Source organism: Neomonachus schauinslandi, chromosome 13 (assembly GCF_002201575.2).
Source record: "Neomonachus schauinslandi chromosome 13, ASM220157v2, whole genome shotgun sequence".
In the NCBI taxonomy this organism is placed as follows: Eukaryota; Metazoa; Chordata; class Mammalia; order Carnivora; family Phocidae; genus Neomonachus; species Neomonachus schauinslandi.
In genome coordinates, this window is record NC_058415.1 from 50614875 (window position 1) to 50634384 (window position 19510).

Genomic DNA, 19510 nt, shown 5'->3' on the forward strand with positions numbered 1-19510 from the left:
ACATTTTAGACACTATATGTTATAAACAATTGACTTAAAAATGTGGAATACAAAGCACATGTAAACTCAAACTACCCATAGTTCAATCCTAGATTTGATGCCCAACTAACCAATTTAGCCTCATGTGAAAAGAATCTGTTTACTAAAATTCACCAAAACACGTATTTTTAAAAAGGAGTAACTATATAAAGGAACTTCTGAGTTTCTTTTCATTTCATATGACTAAATTAAATTTTCGTGATTTAGTTTACAGTGTGGCTGTATTTTTGAAAGGGAAAAGGGGCACCTGGATGGTTTAGTCAGTTAAGCATCCAACTCTTGATTTCAGCTCAGGTCATGCTCTCATGGGTTGTGAGACAAGAGCCCCGCATCAGGCTCAGCATGGAGTCTGCTTGAGATTCTTTGTCTTCCTCTTTCTTTGCCCCTCACCCCCCCCCGCATGTGCACAGTCTCTAAAATAAATGATAAATAAAATCTTGAAAAGGAACAACATATAATTGTTTCTATAAATACAGAATTACTATATGAATTTAAAAACCTGCTATAGATCTTAGATCTTGGTTTTTATTTAAACAGCTAATCATAATGGATGTTTAAACACATCAAAAGCAAAAAAAAAAAAAAAAATCAACCAACATTGTTGAAAGTACAGAAGACTTTCCTAACTTACCTGTAAAAGGATCTGAAAAACTGGTATTCCCAAGTCCTAACATTTGACCTTTTGTGTTATCAATAATAAATTTAGCCACCTGATCCAAAAACATGGGATTCAAATCATTCTTCTGTAAGAAGTTGTATGCAGTTAACCAGGGATCATCACTGACGTTATATGGCAATTTATATGATGGTCCACCTTCATTGACATCAATTGAGAAAACATAATCAAATTCCTTCAATAGGAATACAAAAAGGAGACAAATGATTACTAACTTATCTGTTCATATTAATGACATATATATCACAGATGTCCTTTTTAAAATAATTATTATAACACTTAAACTTTCTCCAAAATGCAATGTTAAAATCTTCCACTTGGAATATGATGATTGATAGCAACCATCTACATGTGCTGCAAGATCAGCGTTTCACTAGGGGTGGAGGCAGGGGATGTATTACAACTACACAATTAAGGCCAAAGGAGGGTTTCTAATTGGTTGATCTCAAGGCCAAAAGTATTAGCTGTTACCATGCCCCACTTAGCAAAACATGCTGGCATTATAAGCACTGCTCTGTAGGGGCCCTCATATCTTGTCAAGTTAAATATAGTGAGGCACAAAGCATTAGGTGAAAGGTGGCACAGAAGCTCCTAATCCAAAATGGTTGGGAACAGTTTACGTATGGTAAGTACCCAAAGATAAACAGTGGCTAATCTATTAAATGCAGCTCCCCTACATGGAAAGAACTTTTTTACAAATCAATTTCCAGGCAGGGAAAAGAGGAAATCCTCTCCATAGAAACGAATTTTTAAATGTCAAACACCAAAGAAAATTTTATTAGCATGGGGAAAAGGGAAAAGAAAACCTTTGTCTAATGCTTTAAGATAATGGTAATTAGAAAGTAGAAGTTGACATACTTTCCCTTCATATAGGACTTTTCCAGATGTTTGCTGATTAGCACCAGATGAGCCAACAACATCACCAATTTTTATCCACCTCCCTTCACTAACACTCCACTGATAGGCTTCGACTTTCTCCCCATCTCTGATTAGGCGAGTCTGTCCTTCTCTAGTACCTTAAAATAGAACATTTAAGAATCAAAGGTAGAATAGCAGAGTAAAATTCAAAGCCATTTAGATTAAAGAAATTTAACTTTAAAACTTATACATAAAATAGAATATGTATTTGGTTAAATGAAAATTTTATTAAAAGATTTTACAATGTTACTCCACTGCAAAGTGGCCCAAAAGAAAATAATGGTTAAAAGGAACCTATATAAACAAAGGAAGGTTAAAAAGGTATGTTTCTACTAGAAAGGAGCCAGCTCACTAAAAATAAAACAAGTTTTATTGCTGAGTATCTTCTGACAACATTTTCACTTTAGTAAATGACCCTCCATTCTTCTAGCTTTTCAGGCCACAAAGTACAGAAGAGTCTGATTCCTCTTCCCCTGAACTCCATGGTCAATCCTTCAGCAAATTCTATCTGTTCTATCTTTAAAAAAGATCTAGAAAACTATCTCTTCTCGCCATCTCCATTGCTACCCAATGGTACAAGCCACCATCATTTCTCAGTTGGATGGCCTCCTACTCTTGCCCTGGAACTCCCTAAAGTCTATATTCAACCCAGCAACCATAAAAATTCTTTCAAAAGTTGAAAGCGCTCCTGCCACTCCTCTGCTGGAGGCCCTTCAACGGCTTCCCATCTCTCTTGGTTAAGGCCTAAGTCCTTGGAATGAGGTACAAGGCCAAATATATCATCCTCTTTGACTTCACCTTCCATTATGCCTCCCCTCAACCCACCTCCCCACTTCAGCCATGGAGTCTTTACACTGGCCCTTAATTCTGCCCATGTTGGCAAGATTTGCTTCTTTGCCTCCTTAAGGACTTGAATGTCACATTCTCAGCAAAGCCTTCAGTGGCAGAGATAGCTAGCTGTCTTCCAGAGATTCACGCTCCTATTCCATAGGGTAGAGCTGTAGCTGTAGCAAGGTGCAGTTCCTAGATGCCACACGCTGAGAAGTGGTCAGTGGAATCTGACTGGGTGTGATATGAGCCAGTTCTAGGCCTAGTCCATCATCCTCTATCCTCACCTTTTATTCTGTCTGATGGCTGAATGTCTCTACACAAGAGGACCTTGGAAGCTACATGCTGAAGATGGTGGTTTCCATCAGCCTGGGTCCCTGAGTGGCCACAAGGAACAAAACTGCTCTACAAACATGCTCAGCCTACCTTGCTATCAACTGAGCTTTGAATGTTCAACAAATAAACTTCTCTTGTATTAAGTGACTGAGATTTTAGAATTTATCTGTTACAGCAACTAATGTTATCCTAAGTATTATATATTTCCTGACCATTGTATTTAAAATTACAAAACACCCCAACTCCTGCTTTGTTTCCCATGGTACTTATCATTATCTGACATACTTATATCAATACTTATTTGCTTTTTAATTATCTGTCTCCTGTAGAACATAAATTTATGAGAAGAGAGATTTTTGTTCCTTTTGTTATTTGCTGCATTCCCCAGAGCTTAGAACAATGCCTGGAACACACTGGGTACTTATTTACTCTGTGTGTGTGTGTGTGTGTGTGTGTGTGTAATGACAAAAAGACTACATTTTGTAAAGAATTGTAAAAATATGGGGCGCCTGGGTGGCTCAGTCGTTAAGTATCTGCGTTCAGCTCAGGTCATGATCCTGGGGTCCTGGGATCAAGCCCCGTATCAGGCTCCCTACTTGGCGGGAAGTCTGCTTCTCCCTCTCCCACTCCCCCTGCTTGTGTTCCTGCTCTTGCTCTCTCTGTCAAATAAATAAATAAAATCTTAAAAAAAAAAAAAAAGAATTGTAAGAATATTAAAAACATGACAGCATAATGCATCAGTTCTCCAACTTTTGATTTCAAGATCTCTTTACAGTCATAAAAGTTATTCAAAAGCCCAAAGAACTTCTATTAATGTGGGTTATATCAGTTGACTTACTGGATTTGAAATTAAAAATAAAAAGTAAAATATGTTCACTTAATGGAAAACAATAATAATTACATATTGAATAATTAATATTTTAATGAAAAATAACAGTTTTAGAAATTTACTGAGAAGACTGGCTTTGTTTTATGTATTTATAAATCTCTTTACTGTCTCTCTTAATAGAAGACAGCTGGATTATCATACCTGCCTCTGCACTCAATCTGTTGTAATCTGTTGTTTTGTTTGAAGTATATAAAGAAAATCCAACCTCAAGCATATAATTGAAAGAGAAATGACTAGTTTAATAGCCTTTCCAGAAAAATATGAATATTCTACAAATAGTAGGTCTTTAAAGGTTATACTTTAGAATCTGAAACCATATCAATTTTTTATGCTATTAAACACTGAAATCCATTGGTCTGTCTTACAAACTCCTGATAGCAGACACAAATTTTCCAAAATTTCAATTTTCACTTGAGAGTTTTGAATTTTATCTTTAGCAATAAATACTGTCAGTATTTCCCCTAAATTTAGCGACATGGTCACTTTGTTCTTTTTAAAAAAAAAACAGTCTGCCCCAAACCCAAGCTTGGATTACCATAGTTAGTTGTTCTTTGAAATAAATATGGCATTCCATGAAAAAGTTCAGCCTGCAACTCAAAGGAATGCACAAGTACTTACTCTCGAAACCCCATGGTACTTTGGAATACTTTATCTGTACTTTACATTTTGTCAACTAGAATATTAACAAAGACATGCACTAAAGGGTCGAGATGCAGTAAATTTACTTTTTAATGCTTCATCAAGGACATTCTTATGGGCAAATGGCTTTTTATTTTAACTGCACCTACATGCCAGTGAAGAGTACAAGAACTACAAGAACAGTCTGGTGTCACCGCCTCGATTTCTATACTGAGGAGCCAGCAGTTTTGGGGTATTTTTTTAAATCCACCATTGTTTTGGGGCCATAAGTGCAAATGTTAACACAGTAGAAAAGTCAAATTAACAGCTTAGTGTTATAAAATTAGTTTGACTTTATGGACATCCTGAAAGAGTCTCAGAATTCCCAGGGGTCCATGCACGAAGTTCTGAGAACCAGTGATATAATGGATCAGGCATGTATCTAGATTTCATTCGAAATAACCACTGTCCTCTGATTTAAACTCAATGATCCCCAACTCGTTAGGCAGACATTGCCTTATTTGAACTCATTTTTATTTTTAGTCTATACAACCTCTCTCAGAGAATCCAATCAACCAAAAGGTATTAAATGAGTGACTTTTTAGTACCTATATATGAGCTAAGTATTAGGAGATTTATTTAAAACAAAAACAAGATTCCTGTTTATGAGGAGTTTAGCTCAAAGTCTTTAAAACTGTGAGACAGAGGCAAGAACATGGTTTCTCACAGTGGTTAAGTATAACAGTAAAAATTCTAAAAAAATCCCTATATGGCAATGAGAATAACACTTAATGACTAGCAAAACAACCTCTTTTTTCTTATCATTCTAATTATTCCAAAAGGCAAACATGGTAGCATTTTTTACTACTACATACACTGAAATATTTACCAGGTTCATTCAGATGTTCCCTCCCAGGAAGCTGCTCAGCATTAATGTCTCCTAAATCACCAGTTTTGGAATCAATTGTTGCCTGAGAGAGTTCTTTTTCAAAAGCCTTGATTTCTTCAGCACTTGCTGTCCGATCCTCTGATTCTGTAAACACTCTAATAATACCATCACTATAAGGAAAAAACAAATTGATTTGAAGTCACTGCCATAGTGCATGAACATTATCACATCTGAATGATCCAAAGCAAAAATAATCTGTATTTGTGAATATGAGAAACATTACTATGTATTTATGGCTGAGTAGAGCCCTATGCTGACTTCACACACTATCCTCTGCTGCTTTCTAAAGCCATGTTTAGGGTAGAAAAAGGATAATTTAAGGGAAAAGTCACTGACAAAGGACAGAGAAATAGATATTTGACACAATTTTGAATTCCAAGTTAAGTATTTACCATCATAAAAATTTAGAGACATAACATATACCTCAAGTCAATATTACATAGGTACATGAGTATAAAGAAGGGCAGTGGGTTGGTTTACTTTACAGAGGATTCAAACACTCAACATAAAGCTTAGAAAATAGCAAATGCTCATTATCTGTCCATTCAGGAAACAGAGTCTGTCTTTACTCTGATTAACTAGCGATGTAATCCCAATCAAGAAAAAACCAGCCTCGCCTTGGACTAGATGGCAACCCCAACCTCTAGTTTTGGGTAGGAGAAGCAAGTTAGTCACTTTCAAATGCACTAATCCTGCCCAATTCTACAGAGAACTTGGTTTCTTACTTAACCTTCCACTAACAGGAACTTCACCTTTTCCGTTTGTTTATTTTTCTTCAACTTTAAATATGCTTGGGAGGAAAATAATGAAACCAACAAATCTTCACTTGACCCAGCCAAAAAGTAAATCACCTCCTTTATTAGGTCCTCCATCCCTTATAGCTGCTGCTTTCTCTTTTTCTCCATCTCCCATGCCAGATCCACTGGCATGACTGTGGCGTATCCCCAGCTTGAACCTCAGAAGTCTAAAACTGAGGTCCTCACCTTCTATACCAAACCAGTTCTCCCACTTCCCCAATTTTATTAATGCAATCACCAAAAGTGAGAAGCTTTACGCTTTTCTTTTATCCTTCTTCTGATCATCCTTCCTCTGCAATATCTCATATTTTGGCCTCTTATCTATTAGCACTGTGGGGATAACATTTCATAATGGCACATCCCTACTACTGTAACTGCTTTCTAAATTGTTTTCCTTGGGAAGCCTGGATGGCTCAGATGTTTAAGCATCTGCCTTCGGCTCAGGTCATGATCCTGGGGTTTTGGGATTGAGCCCCAAGTTGGGCTCCCTGATCAGCGGGGAGTCTGCTTCTCCCTCTGCCTCCTCCCCCTCCTCGTGCTCTCTCTCAAATGAATAAATCTTTGACAAAAAAATAACAATAAGCACTTATTATTTAAAAAATAAATAAATTGCTTTCCTGCCCACTGTCACCAGTAGTTAAATCCAACCTATGTATGTAATTAATTTGCAGGTTATGCTTTAATTATGTCACTACTTCAAAAGTCAGGACCTTTACCTCAAGCACAGAATCTAAAAAATGCCGGCATTCAAGGCTTTCCATAGTTATGCTCTGCTTTACTGCCTTATCACCTTATCAGCACTCCCCACTATTCCCCAGCATGAGTCCTCCACCGTTTTCCTTCATTTCCCACATATATCACTCTCGTGCCCATGCCACACCTTTATTTATACCATTTGTTTTGATAGAAATTATCATTTCCCTTCTTACTCATTATCTTTCAATATGCAATTCAAATTTCTTTTTCTTCAGAAAGTTTTCCCACACTAATCTCTACCTTCTCAAATTTCTTTTGCATTCAATGTTTGACTGCACAACCTGCAGTACAATACCAGTGTAAAATATCATGTATCATTAATGTAAAAGTTGTCATGCCTAGTACTGTTTTTTCAGTCCAGAAATAGACATACGGTCTCCCAATTCACCTGAAGTTCTCTTATGGCCTATCTCTGTGCACTAGAGAGGCTATCAAAGGCCTAGACATTTGATTTTTTTTTTTAAGATTTTATTTATTTATTCATGAAAGACAGAGAGAGAGAGACAGAGAGAGAGAAGCAGAGGGAGAAGCAGGCCTTCCACGGAGCAGGGAGCCCGATGCGGGGCTCAATCCCATGATTCTGAGATCATGACCTGAGCCGAAGGCAGACGCTTAATGACTGAGCCACCCAGGCGCCCCCTAGACATTTGATATTTATTGACTGACTAGAATATAAATACCTCGCACCAACCACAATGTCACCATTGTCTAGAACACAGCAGCACCATATAGACTGAGCTGGAAGTCGGATTGTTTGAGCACATTCCCCATGTTTCCAGATTCTCAGAGATCTGTCTTCTGCCGTTGTTACAAAATCTAAAATTAATGAATATAGGAAAAATTAGTTTGAATAAATAAAATTAAATACATGTATTACATATCACCCTCCCAGGTAGGCATGAGAATTTTTTTTAACCTCAAACTATTTTAAAATTAGTTTTACATTTTATGTATTTGTCTCATATCATATACAACTTCAAAAATCTTTTTCTATATTTCACACTTTACACCAATAAATTATATAACGTCTTTCCTCAAATACCCAAAAACTTTTTGACATAACCATCAAATGTGAGTTAATATAAAGATGATCACACAATCCCAGAAGATCCTTAATGAGATAAAACTACTGAATTATTCAAATCACAGTTAGTAAACTGATAATTAGCGCTTCTACCCCCAACACAAGAATGGAATGGAACAATGTTTGATATAAAATGTAAAATTTTTAATATATGCTAATCTTACCTTTACAATTTGGAAAGACAGATATGCTATAAATATAATTGGTATGTCCATAATATACTTCAAGACACTCGCCAGTGATTTGCCACCTTCTAATACTAGCATCATTTGCACAGGAAAGAAATTCTGTTTCACTCAAAATTGCTAAACCTCTTACACAGTCTTCGTGCCCTGTATGAAAGAAGAATAATATAAACCAGTAAGATGGATAACTTCATTGATGGATCTATGCATTTAACTAACATTATAAAACATATCAGTGAGAAGTAATAACTGATTTTCAAAGTAGAGAAAATTTTTTTCTGTAGAAAAGTCTGATAACCAAAATTTGTATTTTAGGTTTGGCAATATTTTTTTATTACCAGCCTTCAGAAGTTATTTTACATTTATCTTATCTTCTCCAAATTATTTCCTAAAGCTTTTCGGAAATAAGATTCTGATCCCAACAATTCTTCCTTTTTACCTGACAATTCATTTTCAACTTTTCATCCCCAGTAACAAGAGTAATTCATAACATACAAGACATTCAAACATGACAAAGAGGAACAGCCCCTAAATTTCTCAAAACATAATACTGAAATTAATAAGGCACTAATAAAAATTAAGAAAAAATTATTAAAAATATTTCAATTATTTAAGAATTTGAAATAAAAACCATTATAGAAAAGTAAACTTTATTAAAGTATAGAAAGAATAGGTTAAGAGAGATTAATTTATCTGAAACCACACACCTAATGGAAAAATTAAAACAAGAATTCAAGTTTCCTGCCTTATAATCCCACTTCTTTTGATCCAACAAATCATAACTTCTCCCGATTCAACCAAAACACAAATATAAAACCAAACATCACTGCTTTATCAGCAGAAACATTTCATAATATATACAAATATAAGCATTAAAATGATACCATAAAAACTAATGACCATTTTTTTCATAAGGCAAGATTTTATGGCATAAACTTCATTATTCTTAATTACGTAACTAAAAAATACATATATTCCATTCATAAAAAATTTTAAAATGTTTTTATTTATTTTTTAAAGATTTTATTTATTTATTTGACAGAGAGAGACACAGCGAGAGAGGGAACACAAGCAAGGAGAGTGGGAGAGGGAGAAGTAGGCTTCCCACGGAGCAGGCAGCCCGATGCGGGGCTCGATCCCAGGACCCCAGGATCATGACCTGAGCTGAAGGCAGACGCTTAATGACTGAGCCACCCAGGCGCCCCTAAAATGCTTTTAAAAACTTCGTAGGACTCAATTTCTTTCAATATAAATTGAGGCAGTGCAGAAGATATTACTTTATTTTTTTTTTTAAAGATTTTATTTATTTATTTGAGAGAGAGTATGAGAGAGAGAGAGCACAAGAAGGGGGAGCGGGAGAGGGAGAAGCAGACTCCCCGCTGAGCAGGGAGCTCGATGCAGGACTCGATCCCGGGACTCCAGAATCATGACCTGAGCTGAAGGCAGTCGCTTAACCAACTGAGCCACCCAGGCGCCCATACTTTTTTTTTTTTTTTAAGGACAGAACATTTTCTGAAGCTGATGACCTAGTAAAGGAGATCAGGAATCAAAAAAATTTTCCATGTTCAGTATTTGCTGCTTTAGATTAGCTGCTGAAGATTAATAACAATATGATAACATATATGTATGGAAGCAGGAACACAGTGATGCTTAGTTATAATCTGTCCATCTATAGATAGTTTTATCTGCACAAAGGGACTTCTTGAAGTATTATCCAGACTAGTGATCAACTTTGAAGGATAAAATAAATAAAAGAGAGGAAAAACAACTCAAAAAAATTCAATTTAAGTGCTCCACAAATAAATCAGCAATACCAGTATCAGTCAGCAGATGCCTCAGTGCAGGAGTTATTTAATAGGTGAGGTTCAAAAAGACTACCCATCTAAAATCCCAACATAAACCTGAAATTTGTTATTACTAAATAATGTACTTCAGTATTCACAGAAGAACTAATGATGTCTTCCTCTATATATGAAATTAACAGCAGTGACCCATCAATAAGGCTTATGCTTGAAAGTTTCACGCTGAACTTGTTAAACCAAAACCAAATTGCATACCATATTATAAGCTCATCAAGTAGCCACTGATTAGTCCACATCTAGTTGTTTTATGAGAGGTTTCATTATATCTTTTAAAAGATTTTAAATATTAGTTGTCAGAACTAAGTTACATTACCCAAATTAAATGGTTCAAATACACTGATGTTTTTCAAATACCATTTTCAAGCTTCTAAGCTTTTGAGAAAACACCATTGGAGTGAATATGAAGTGATGAGACTAAAATGTTGTCTACTCTGATCTTACCTGAAAAGGTCCTCTCACACCTCCCAGCTTTCCACAGTTTAATAGTCTTGTCTGCTGATCCAGTTAACATTAAGCCCTGCTCAGGTAAGATCTTTACTGCCCATACTGCAGCTGTATGACCCTGTGAGTGAAATGGGAATTAACCCAAGTTGCCACAGAAATCATCACATTTAATTACTATGTAGGACATTCACACAGAACTACTACAGTACCTGTAAGGTCATCATGCACTTGTCATTCAGCCAGACTTTTGCAGTGGTGTCCCAGGAGCCACTAAGTAATGTCCCAAATTTTCCAGATGAAAGACTACAAACTAAAGGGGAAAACGGCATTAGTTAATACAATGTCATATAGAAAAATGTTCAACCTTGCTAGTTATTAGAGCATTGCAATTTTATTTTTTAATTTTTTAAAAAGATTTATTTATTTATTTGAGAGAGAGAGAGAGAGAGAATCTCAAGCAGACTCCACACTGAGCATGGAGCCCGATGCAGGGCTCAATCTCACGACCCTGAAACCACGACCTGAGCCTAAACCAAGAGTCAGACGCTTAACCGACGCTGCCACCCAGGCACCCCCAAAGCACTGCAATTTTAAAAACACTTTTTGAACTGAGAGTAATGTGGTCAGTTAAGGCTTAACTCAATGGAGATGAAGAAGAGTGCAGTGATCAAGAGCAGACTCTGGGCCAGAATGTCTGGACGCAAGTCCTAGCTGTGCTATTTACGGACTGTCTGACCAAGGGATAACCTCCAATTCCTCATCTGCAAAATGAGAGAGCAGATCAAATGGGTTGCACAATGCCTTCTGGTTACAAAAAACTACATAGCGGGCGCCTGGGTGGCTCAGTTGGTTAAGCGTCTGCCTTCGGCTCAGGTCATGATCCTGGAGTCCCTGGATCGAGTGCCGCATCGGGCTCCCTGCTCGGCAGGGAGCCTGCTTCTGCCTCTGACCCTCCCCCCTCTCATGTGCTCTCTCTTTCTCATTCTCTCTCAAATAAATAAATAAAATCTTTAAAAAAAAAAAACAAAAAACTACATAGAAAGATAATGCAAATGATTTTGAAATGCTGTTTATAAAAATATTAAATTAAAATGACAAAAAAACAAAACACTGGAGCCCAGCTAAATATTCAACAGCAATGGAAACAGGTAATTAAATGTCTTATTATCTTAATATAAAATTATACAAGCTAAAAATTAAACGTGAAAAATTATCTAAAAAAAAACAAACAAAAAAGAGTTCTGATTAAAAACGGCAGATTGTTGGGGCGCCTGGGTTGCTCAGTCGGTTGAGCATCTGACTCTATTTCGGCTCAAGTCATGATCTCAGGGTCCTGGGATTAAGCCCTGTGTCAAGCTCCACACTCAGTGGGGAGTCTGCTGGAGATTCTCTCCCTCTGCCCCTCCCCCCAGTCATTCGCTTGCTAGCTCGCTTGCTCGCTCTCTCTCTCAGATAAATAAATCTTTCAAAAAAATTTGGCAGATTGTTCACAGTAAAGCTATCAGTGTTATTAATTTACAAGGACAAAGAAAACAGAACACAACAGATTTAACAAAATGGAGGAGATTATAATTTAAACACCCACAGAGAGAGATTAGAAACGAGTGACTCCCCCCAGGGAACTCTCATGAGACTCAATAAACAGCTACTAGGTTCGAAGGAGAATGGTGCTAAGCAGAGGACTTGAAATGCTAGATCTCTCTTTTCAGCCTACAGTGTCAGGAAAGCACATCCTCCCCCACTGCAGGAAACTGGAGGTTTATTCTCTGGAGGAACTGAAGCACAGTTCGCACACTCAGGTAACTGGGCAAAATAAAGGTCTGGAATAAGAAGCCCCATGAAGCACAAGGGAAATAAATGGAAAATCTACATCCCCTTCTTCCACAGTACCAGCAACCAGGCATATATTCCCCTCCACCCAGGCAAGAGACAGGAGAATTCTGCTCTGGAAGACTGAATAATGCTAAAGAACTTCAGATAAGGACATGTGAGAGGGTATCCCAACCTAAAGGTCAGACCACCACCAGTTTGCCTTCTAATGAAGCCCACCAATCACCAAGTTCTATCTATACAAGCTAAAAAGTTTTCAGTTTACTTCCTTATACCTTATTCTTAAATATGAGCAGCCAATTTAATATCAACAACCATTTAATCAAACTGTCCAACATGAAAGAGAAAAATCCAAACAAAGAAACACAAAAATAAGGGGGAAAGGGCTGGGCAATCCAAAAGAGACAAATCCAACTTCAGGAAGAAAAAAAAAAAGTGGGCACCTGGGTGGCACAGTTAGTCAAAGCATCCGACTCTTGGTTTTAGCTCAGGTCGTGACATTGGGGTCATGAGATCAAGCCCCGTGCTCAGTGTAGAGTCTGCTTAAGACTCTCTCCACCTGCAACTCCCTCCTCCCCTGCACTCCCTCTCTAATAAATAAATTGATCTTAAAAAAAAAAAAAAAGGAAGAAAGAACACATAAAAAACAACAAAAAACGAATACTATAATATTTGCAAATAGGTAAGATATTATATAAGAAAAACTAGTGACAGAACAAGAAAAATAAAAGCTAAAAGTAGAAGAACCAAACGAAAACTAAATGGCTCTAGAAAAAAAAAAAGTCTCTCCAGAGAATTAGACTAAAAAGACAAAGACACAAAAAAAAGAAAAAGTTTAAAAAGTCAGAAAATAATTTCAGAATGTTCAATATCCAACGATAGGGATTCCAGAAAGAGATAACAGAGGACAGAGCAGAGAGGACAAAGAAGTAATACAAGAAAGATTCTCAAAAGTGAAGGACATGAATGTCTAGATTCAATGACCCCACAAAGGTGCCAAATGAAAGGCACTTTCAGAGACTGAGATGCACTGTGAAAATCTGTAACATCAGAAATAGAGACGATCCTAAAAGCTTACAAGGGGACTAGAAGTGTGTCTCACAGAGAAGATGGGAAATCAGAACAGCATCAAACTTTTCATTTAACACCATACACTAAAGGCCAATAGAGCAATGCCTTCAAAATTCTAAGATTAAATGGTTTTAACACAGGATTTTACACCTAGCAAAATTAACAACCAAATGTAAGGACAGAATAAAGCCATTTTGTCATATACAAATATATTTAGCCCCTCTGTCACAGCTTTAAGAAGCTACAAAAGTTAAGTTAAAAATGACAAAAATATGAGAATTTTTTCTAGGAAATATATTGGCAAAGGGGAATCCAGGGCTGTTGTCTGACACTGAGAGAGAGGTGGGTATGTTCTGCCTACACAAGCGAGAGCAAGCTGAATAACTGATAACCAGAGGCAGACTGTGGTGCCCTGCCCTTTCTGTGCATGACGTCAGGCACAGCCAATGATGCACACATTAGTTAACAGTATGAATGGTGGCTGACACTTTCAGGTATATGCTTTTAAGAGTCAATGCATTATTAATCACATTGCCCTTTCATTGCTACACCAAACTCCTGAAGCACATAGAAAGAGAAAGCCCCCACCAGCCTGGGTCCCTGAGAAGCTCCAAGAGCAGATTCCCCTCCTTAATCCATGATGAATATGTACGGTGAGTGAGAAATACTCTTGTGTGATGACACTGAGATCAGGGAAGTGTTTGTTACTATACCGTATCTTAGCCTATTCTGACTCATTATGTGTTAGACTATTTGAAACATGTTATAGGCATTTAGGAAACTTCCTGCAACCCTTGTAAAATATCAGTTACAGTTATACAGAAAAACATGGAAATGAAAAAAAGGGGTCACTATCTTTAGGAAAAAACAATTTTTTACCTGGATAGGAATATAATTTAGGAACTATATATGCATTGATTACATTTAAATAGACATTCCCCAAATTTTATTATCTACTCTGCTCCAGAAAAATTTTAAATGACTTTCATAAACATATACAATATAATAAAATTAAAAACAAGTAGTAAAGCAAGTAGGACAAAAGGAAAATAGTATTTGTATGTAAAATATGAAGTTGTAAACAGGTGCTGGTGTTGGGCTAACCTTTGCTTAGTGATACTAAAAGATATAGAGTCCTTACCATGTGCCAGACACCATAAAAGTACATTACATTCCACAAGAACCCCAGGAACTAAGTGCTATCATTCCCATTTAACAGATGAGGAAACTAAAGTTCAGAGAAATGAAATTATTTTAATCTTTAGAATGAAAAATAAATTAGTCAGGAAATAGACCTGGTTATTGGAACAGAAAATATCTTCTGTGTGTCTGTAAAGTATTACCCATGCTTAGTCATAGGGACAAACACCGAAACAAATTACTGTACCCATAAAAATGATTACTGTATTTGAATATTGAAATCAAAGTAAAATTTTCCATTTATGTGAAAAGTTGCTTTTTAAGTAATTAAAAATTTTTTAAAAATCAACTTAAAAGCTTATGCATCATCAGTTGTTCTTTAAACTCAAATGTCCAGAAGAGTAGTAAATTTAACCATTTTATTTTATATTAATACATTATTCATGAACCAGTCTAAAAACAGAAAACCATAAGTTAACAGGAAATGGTTAATTTTTAAAAACTTTTTTCTTTTGGATAAACTTATTTCTCAGATAATAATAATTTACTTCCAAAAACTTATACCATATATTTCCTAATGGATAATAGTGAATCAAGCTGAATTTACAAAATAAGTTTCAATTTTTAAATCTGTGGGAACAGGAGGTTCTTTCATAAGAAGAATTAGCTACCAATCTTGATAGCTGTAATCGGGAATGTTCTTTATATTCTCTCCGAGATCAATGTAACATGTAATTCAAGAGAAACATTAGAGAGCTCAGAAAGTTTCTTAAAATTTCTTTCAAGATCAGGCAGAAAGAACGAATAACAAGATAAATCTCTTCCAATAAATATAGGGAGCATTCAGCTTTGAATAGGTAGGGGAGAAAAGCCTTAAGATATCATATAATGCAACGTATTACTTAGAATCACAACTTATAAAGTAGTTAGTACTACTTTACTATTTAGAAAATAAAATTTGGGCTAGAAAACTGACCAAAAAATGACATAAGAATGTCAATCATTAATTTCTTCAGCTATACTCACTAGCATGCTATGGGGTGTCAAAAAAGGAAAAAAAAAAAAAAAAAAAAGCAAGTAACATTTGGCTTCTAAACCATCAAGCAAATTAACAAAATAACAAAAGATTACCTTATGATAAAGCAGAAATAAATCAGGCAGGAAAAAATACCCTACAAAACTGAAGCAGTATTTTTTATTGTAGAGATTTCTATGAGATCTTATAATACTTTAAAAGATCAAGACAAACATGATTACATAAAAATTGACTTTTGCATTACAAAAAATGTGCAGGGTAAAAAAGATAACAAACTGGGAAAAAATTTTTAATTATATCAAAGGCTTAATAACTCTAATTAAGGGCTTCAAATACGGTCAGTAACCCTGTATTAAATGGGCAAGAGTTTTTAATATAGTTCACAGGAAAAAGAAGGGTAAAAATCCCTTCCATATATGAAGATGCCCCCCTCCATGAACAGAGAGATGCAAATTTCACTTTTCACTTATCATTTTGGCAACAATCCAAAAATCTGACAACATACTCTATCAGTAAGGGAAATAGGGACTCATATGATGTTGCTGGAAATGAAAAAAAAGTTACAACATCTAACGAAGGGATTCCGCAATACCTAACAAAACTACATGTGCACTTACCTTTTGATCCAGAAATGGATATTATACCTATGTGACACTTCCAAAAGAAGGAAATGACATATATACAGAGCGACTGATCATGGCACTAACTGTACTAGCAAAAGATTGAAAACTCAGATGTTGGGCGCCTGGGTGGCTCAGTTGGTTAAGCGACTGCCTTCGGCTCAGGTCATGATCCTGGAGTCCCGGGATCGAGTCCCGCATCGGGCTCCCTGCTCAGCGGGGAGTCTGCTTCTCCCTCTGACCCTCCTCCCTCTCATGCTGTCTCTCATTCTCTCTGTCTCAAATAAATAAATAAAATCTTTAAAAAAAAAAGAAAACTCAGATGTCCATCAATAGGGGACTGGTTGAATAAGCTAGAATCACCACAGTACAGCTAGCTAAACAGTGAATAAAAATGCCACTGTAAAAACGAATGAAGAAGATTTCTATATAGTATAATAAAGAGATCTCCAAGGTGGTAATATTATCAAGCAAAAAGAGGAAGGGCAGAAAATTTCATATAGTATGTTATCTGTTTATCTTTTACATATAAAGGGACAATATAAATATACATACATATCTGCTAACAAAGTTAAAAAATATAAGGAAAGGAATAGTGCAAGAAGGCAATACAGACTAAATCTAGACTGCCTTGAATATACTTTGTTGTTTTTCCTTTGAAACTATATATGTTTTATAGAATTATAAAACAAGATTAGGTTTAAAAAACTCCTGTTGAGCACCATTCCAGCCCAAACTGAGGTTTCTAGTTATTACTGCCAACTGAAAAAACAAAAGGAAAAACCACAGGGCTTCTTGGCGTAACAGCTGATTTCAGGTCTAGAAGCATAAATGCATAAAGTGAACCTGGAACATTCTGTAGTACCAAAAGCAAGGAAGACTGCTAAAGGTCTTATCAAAAGCCCACAGGGGCCAATTTAAAGAGGTATCCAATGGCCAAATATGGAACAATTTGAGAATGAAAAAGAAAAAAAAAAAAAGATGTTAGGAAACCTACTCATTCTGAAACTCAGTAAAAGAGCATTTATCCGGCCTTCCCTGTATAAGTCTCCCATGTAACCAAAGAATTGATATGAGAAAATTCTATATTAAAAAAATGCTAGCTATTAAATGCAAAAATAATGGTACAATTAAAGTACAATGATTTTGCAAATCTTAATGAAATACTAGATCTGTGTGTGATCATCAATACATGCTAAAAACCAGTACATAAAAGACTGATGGGAATTTAAAATGAATGAATGATACAACACTTGAACCTACTAATTAATCTTAACATCACAGAGATATTAAGTGCCTCTTAATGTGCTACAACAGAAAGTGCACAATACTACCTATAATGTGTATTTGCCAAGAACTTGAATCTGAATCTGATTAAGCTTCTAGATCTAATAGCTTATAAGACACACAGGGGATTGAGGAACATGTAAAAGGAAACAATAAGGCTTTAATAAGCAAAGTTCAGATTGTAGGAAATCCTACAGGATAAATAAGCTGGTTTCAAACACAGAGGGGCAAAAAGGGGAAAGAAACCCATAGATTAAAAGACATGTGGACCTTAGTTGGGTCACAGTTCAAACACACTGTAAAAAAAACTTTTATGAGACAACTGAGTGTAATTTGAGCCTTCACGGGATACTTGATAATAAGAAATTAGGTTTCATTTTAGGCATAATGATTACTTTAAAAAAAGGTAATTTGTATCTTTTAGATGGATCAACAAACTATGCCTGTGGGGCACCTGTTTTTGTACAGTGTACAAACTAGGAATGGTTTTTACATTTTTAAGTGATTGAGAGAAAAAAAATTGAAAGATATTTCCTGATACGTGAAAATCATGACATTCAAATTTCAGTGTCCATAAACAGAGGTTTATTGAAATACAGACATGCTCATTCATTTATTTATTGTCAATGGCTGCTTTTGTACACAATGGCAGAGTTGAAAAGTTGTAAAAGTGACCATATGGCCTGCAAAGTCTAAAATATTTACTACCTGGCCCTTTAGAGAAAAAGTTTTCCAAACCCTATTTTAGAGCTACATATTAAAGTATTTACAAATGAAATAGTATATTGGAAATTTCCTTTAAAATAATGTTGTGGAAGAGGGGGTAGATGAAAACAAGATAGGCCATGTGTTGACGATACATATAACGCTATGTAAATACATGGGTGGAAAAGAGCATTATTCTCTTTTATATATAACTCGTTATAAAATAATGTGTTTCTATTCTTATATACATTTCAAGACTTCCTTAATAAAGTTTAAAAAGTCTGTATCACTCTGTATTAAAGATTTCACATATACACACACAAAACATCTTAAAAATTTTTTAAGGGAATTAAGTTTAAAGTGTTGATGGGCCATCCTATTTGCTTACAGATCATATTTGTTACACAAAATAAGTACACATACTGCACTGATTAATAAGCATATCGTTTTATAACAAAGAGCTGTTAAGCCACACACAAATCCAGGAACATGAGATAATCAGAAATATACACAAATCACAGAAAACAATATTCAAAAGTATTAAATACTCTTCAGTTATGATACCAAGGCCCTAAACACATTTGTTCTCGGTCTTCAATTTGCTGCATAAATACAGATATAACAACCAAAAGATAAAGATATACTTTTAGTCTTCCTGAGCATATTAATTCCTTGCACAAAATAGTTGAAAAACCAAAACCACAAAGTATATTAAAATTATATAGCTTCTTCCTTTTACAACTAAACACTTTATTTTTTACATATATAAGCATGTCAACCTTTACTGATGACAACAATAAATCTGTAACAAAGAATTTACAGAATGATGATGATCCAAAAAGGTTTTTACTACCAAGCCATATCCAAAGGTAAAACAAACATAATAAATAGTATGGAATGCATATATGTATTTTATTTTCAACAGGATGAAACTTCTTCAAATAGAAAAAAAACCAAAGCATTATACTCACCAGTATTCTTATGACCTTTCAGTATATAAAGTGGTGCTGGACTTTCCAGTGAGAAAATGCAAATATTGTGGTCATTTCCTCCAGTGGCAATTAGTCCATGAGGGTACATGTCACTTGAAGGTATGATGCATACACAAGATACAAAATTGGAGTGGCCACTCATACAGTGCATTTCTGTAAAGCCCCTGTTAGGACTAGAAAGACATGGTAATTAATAAGATATACATTCGTCCCCTGATTTAGCATAGGACATGAGATGAATTGTCAAAGTACTTGTTTTCTTTTCTTTCATTGAGAAAAGTATGTTAATTAACAGAAAGAATAAGGAAGGAAAGGGAGGGAAACGAGTATCATAAGTGGCTTTTTCTCATATTCCATCTTTATTTCCATTCATCCATGACTGTTACCCTCAGAAATCCCTAGTGAAGTGAAACGTTCATGCAATTAGGATAATGGAATCTACAATCAA

General features: G+C 35.6%; 1 protein-coding gene across 2 annotated transcripts in view; it reads right to left on the reverse strand.

Moving 5' to 3' along the window:
- Positions 1-19510, reverse strand: part of PLAA (phospholipase A2 activating protein) — a 37959-nt gene that overhangs the window by 11959 nt on the left and 6490 nt on the right. For both annotated transcript variants that reach the window (XM_021681031.2, XM_021681030.2), the window contains exons 2-9: positions 19042-19235; positions 10591-10691; positions 10379-10499; positions 8055-8222; positions 7487-7622; positions 5194-5363; positions 1574-1731; positions 671-890 (exon numbers count right to left, since the gene is read on the reverse strand). In XM_021681031.2, coding sequence (XP_021536706.1) covers positions 671-890; positions 1574-1731; positions 5194-5363; positions 7487-7622; positions 8055-8222; positions 10379-10499; positions 10591-10691; positions 19042-19235 — 1268 coding nt within the window. The remainder of the gene's footprint in view (positions 1-670; positions 891-1573; positions 1732-5193; positions 5364-7486; positions 7623-8054; positions 8223-10378; positions 10500-10590; positions 10692-19041; positions 19236-19510) is intronic.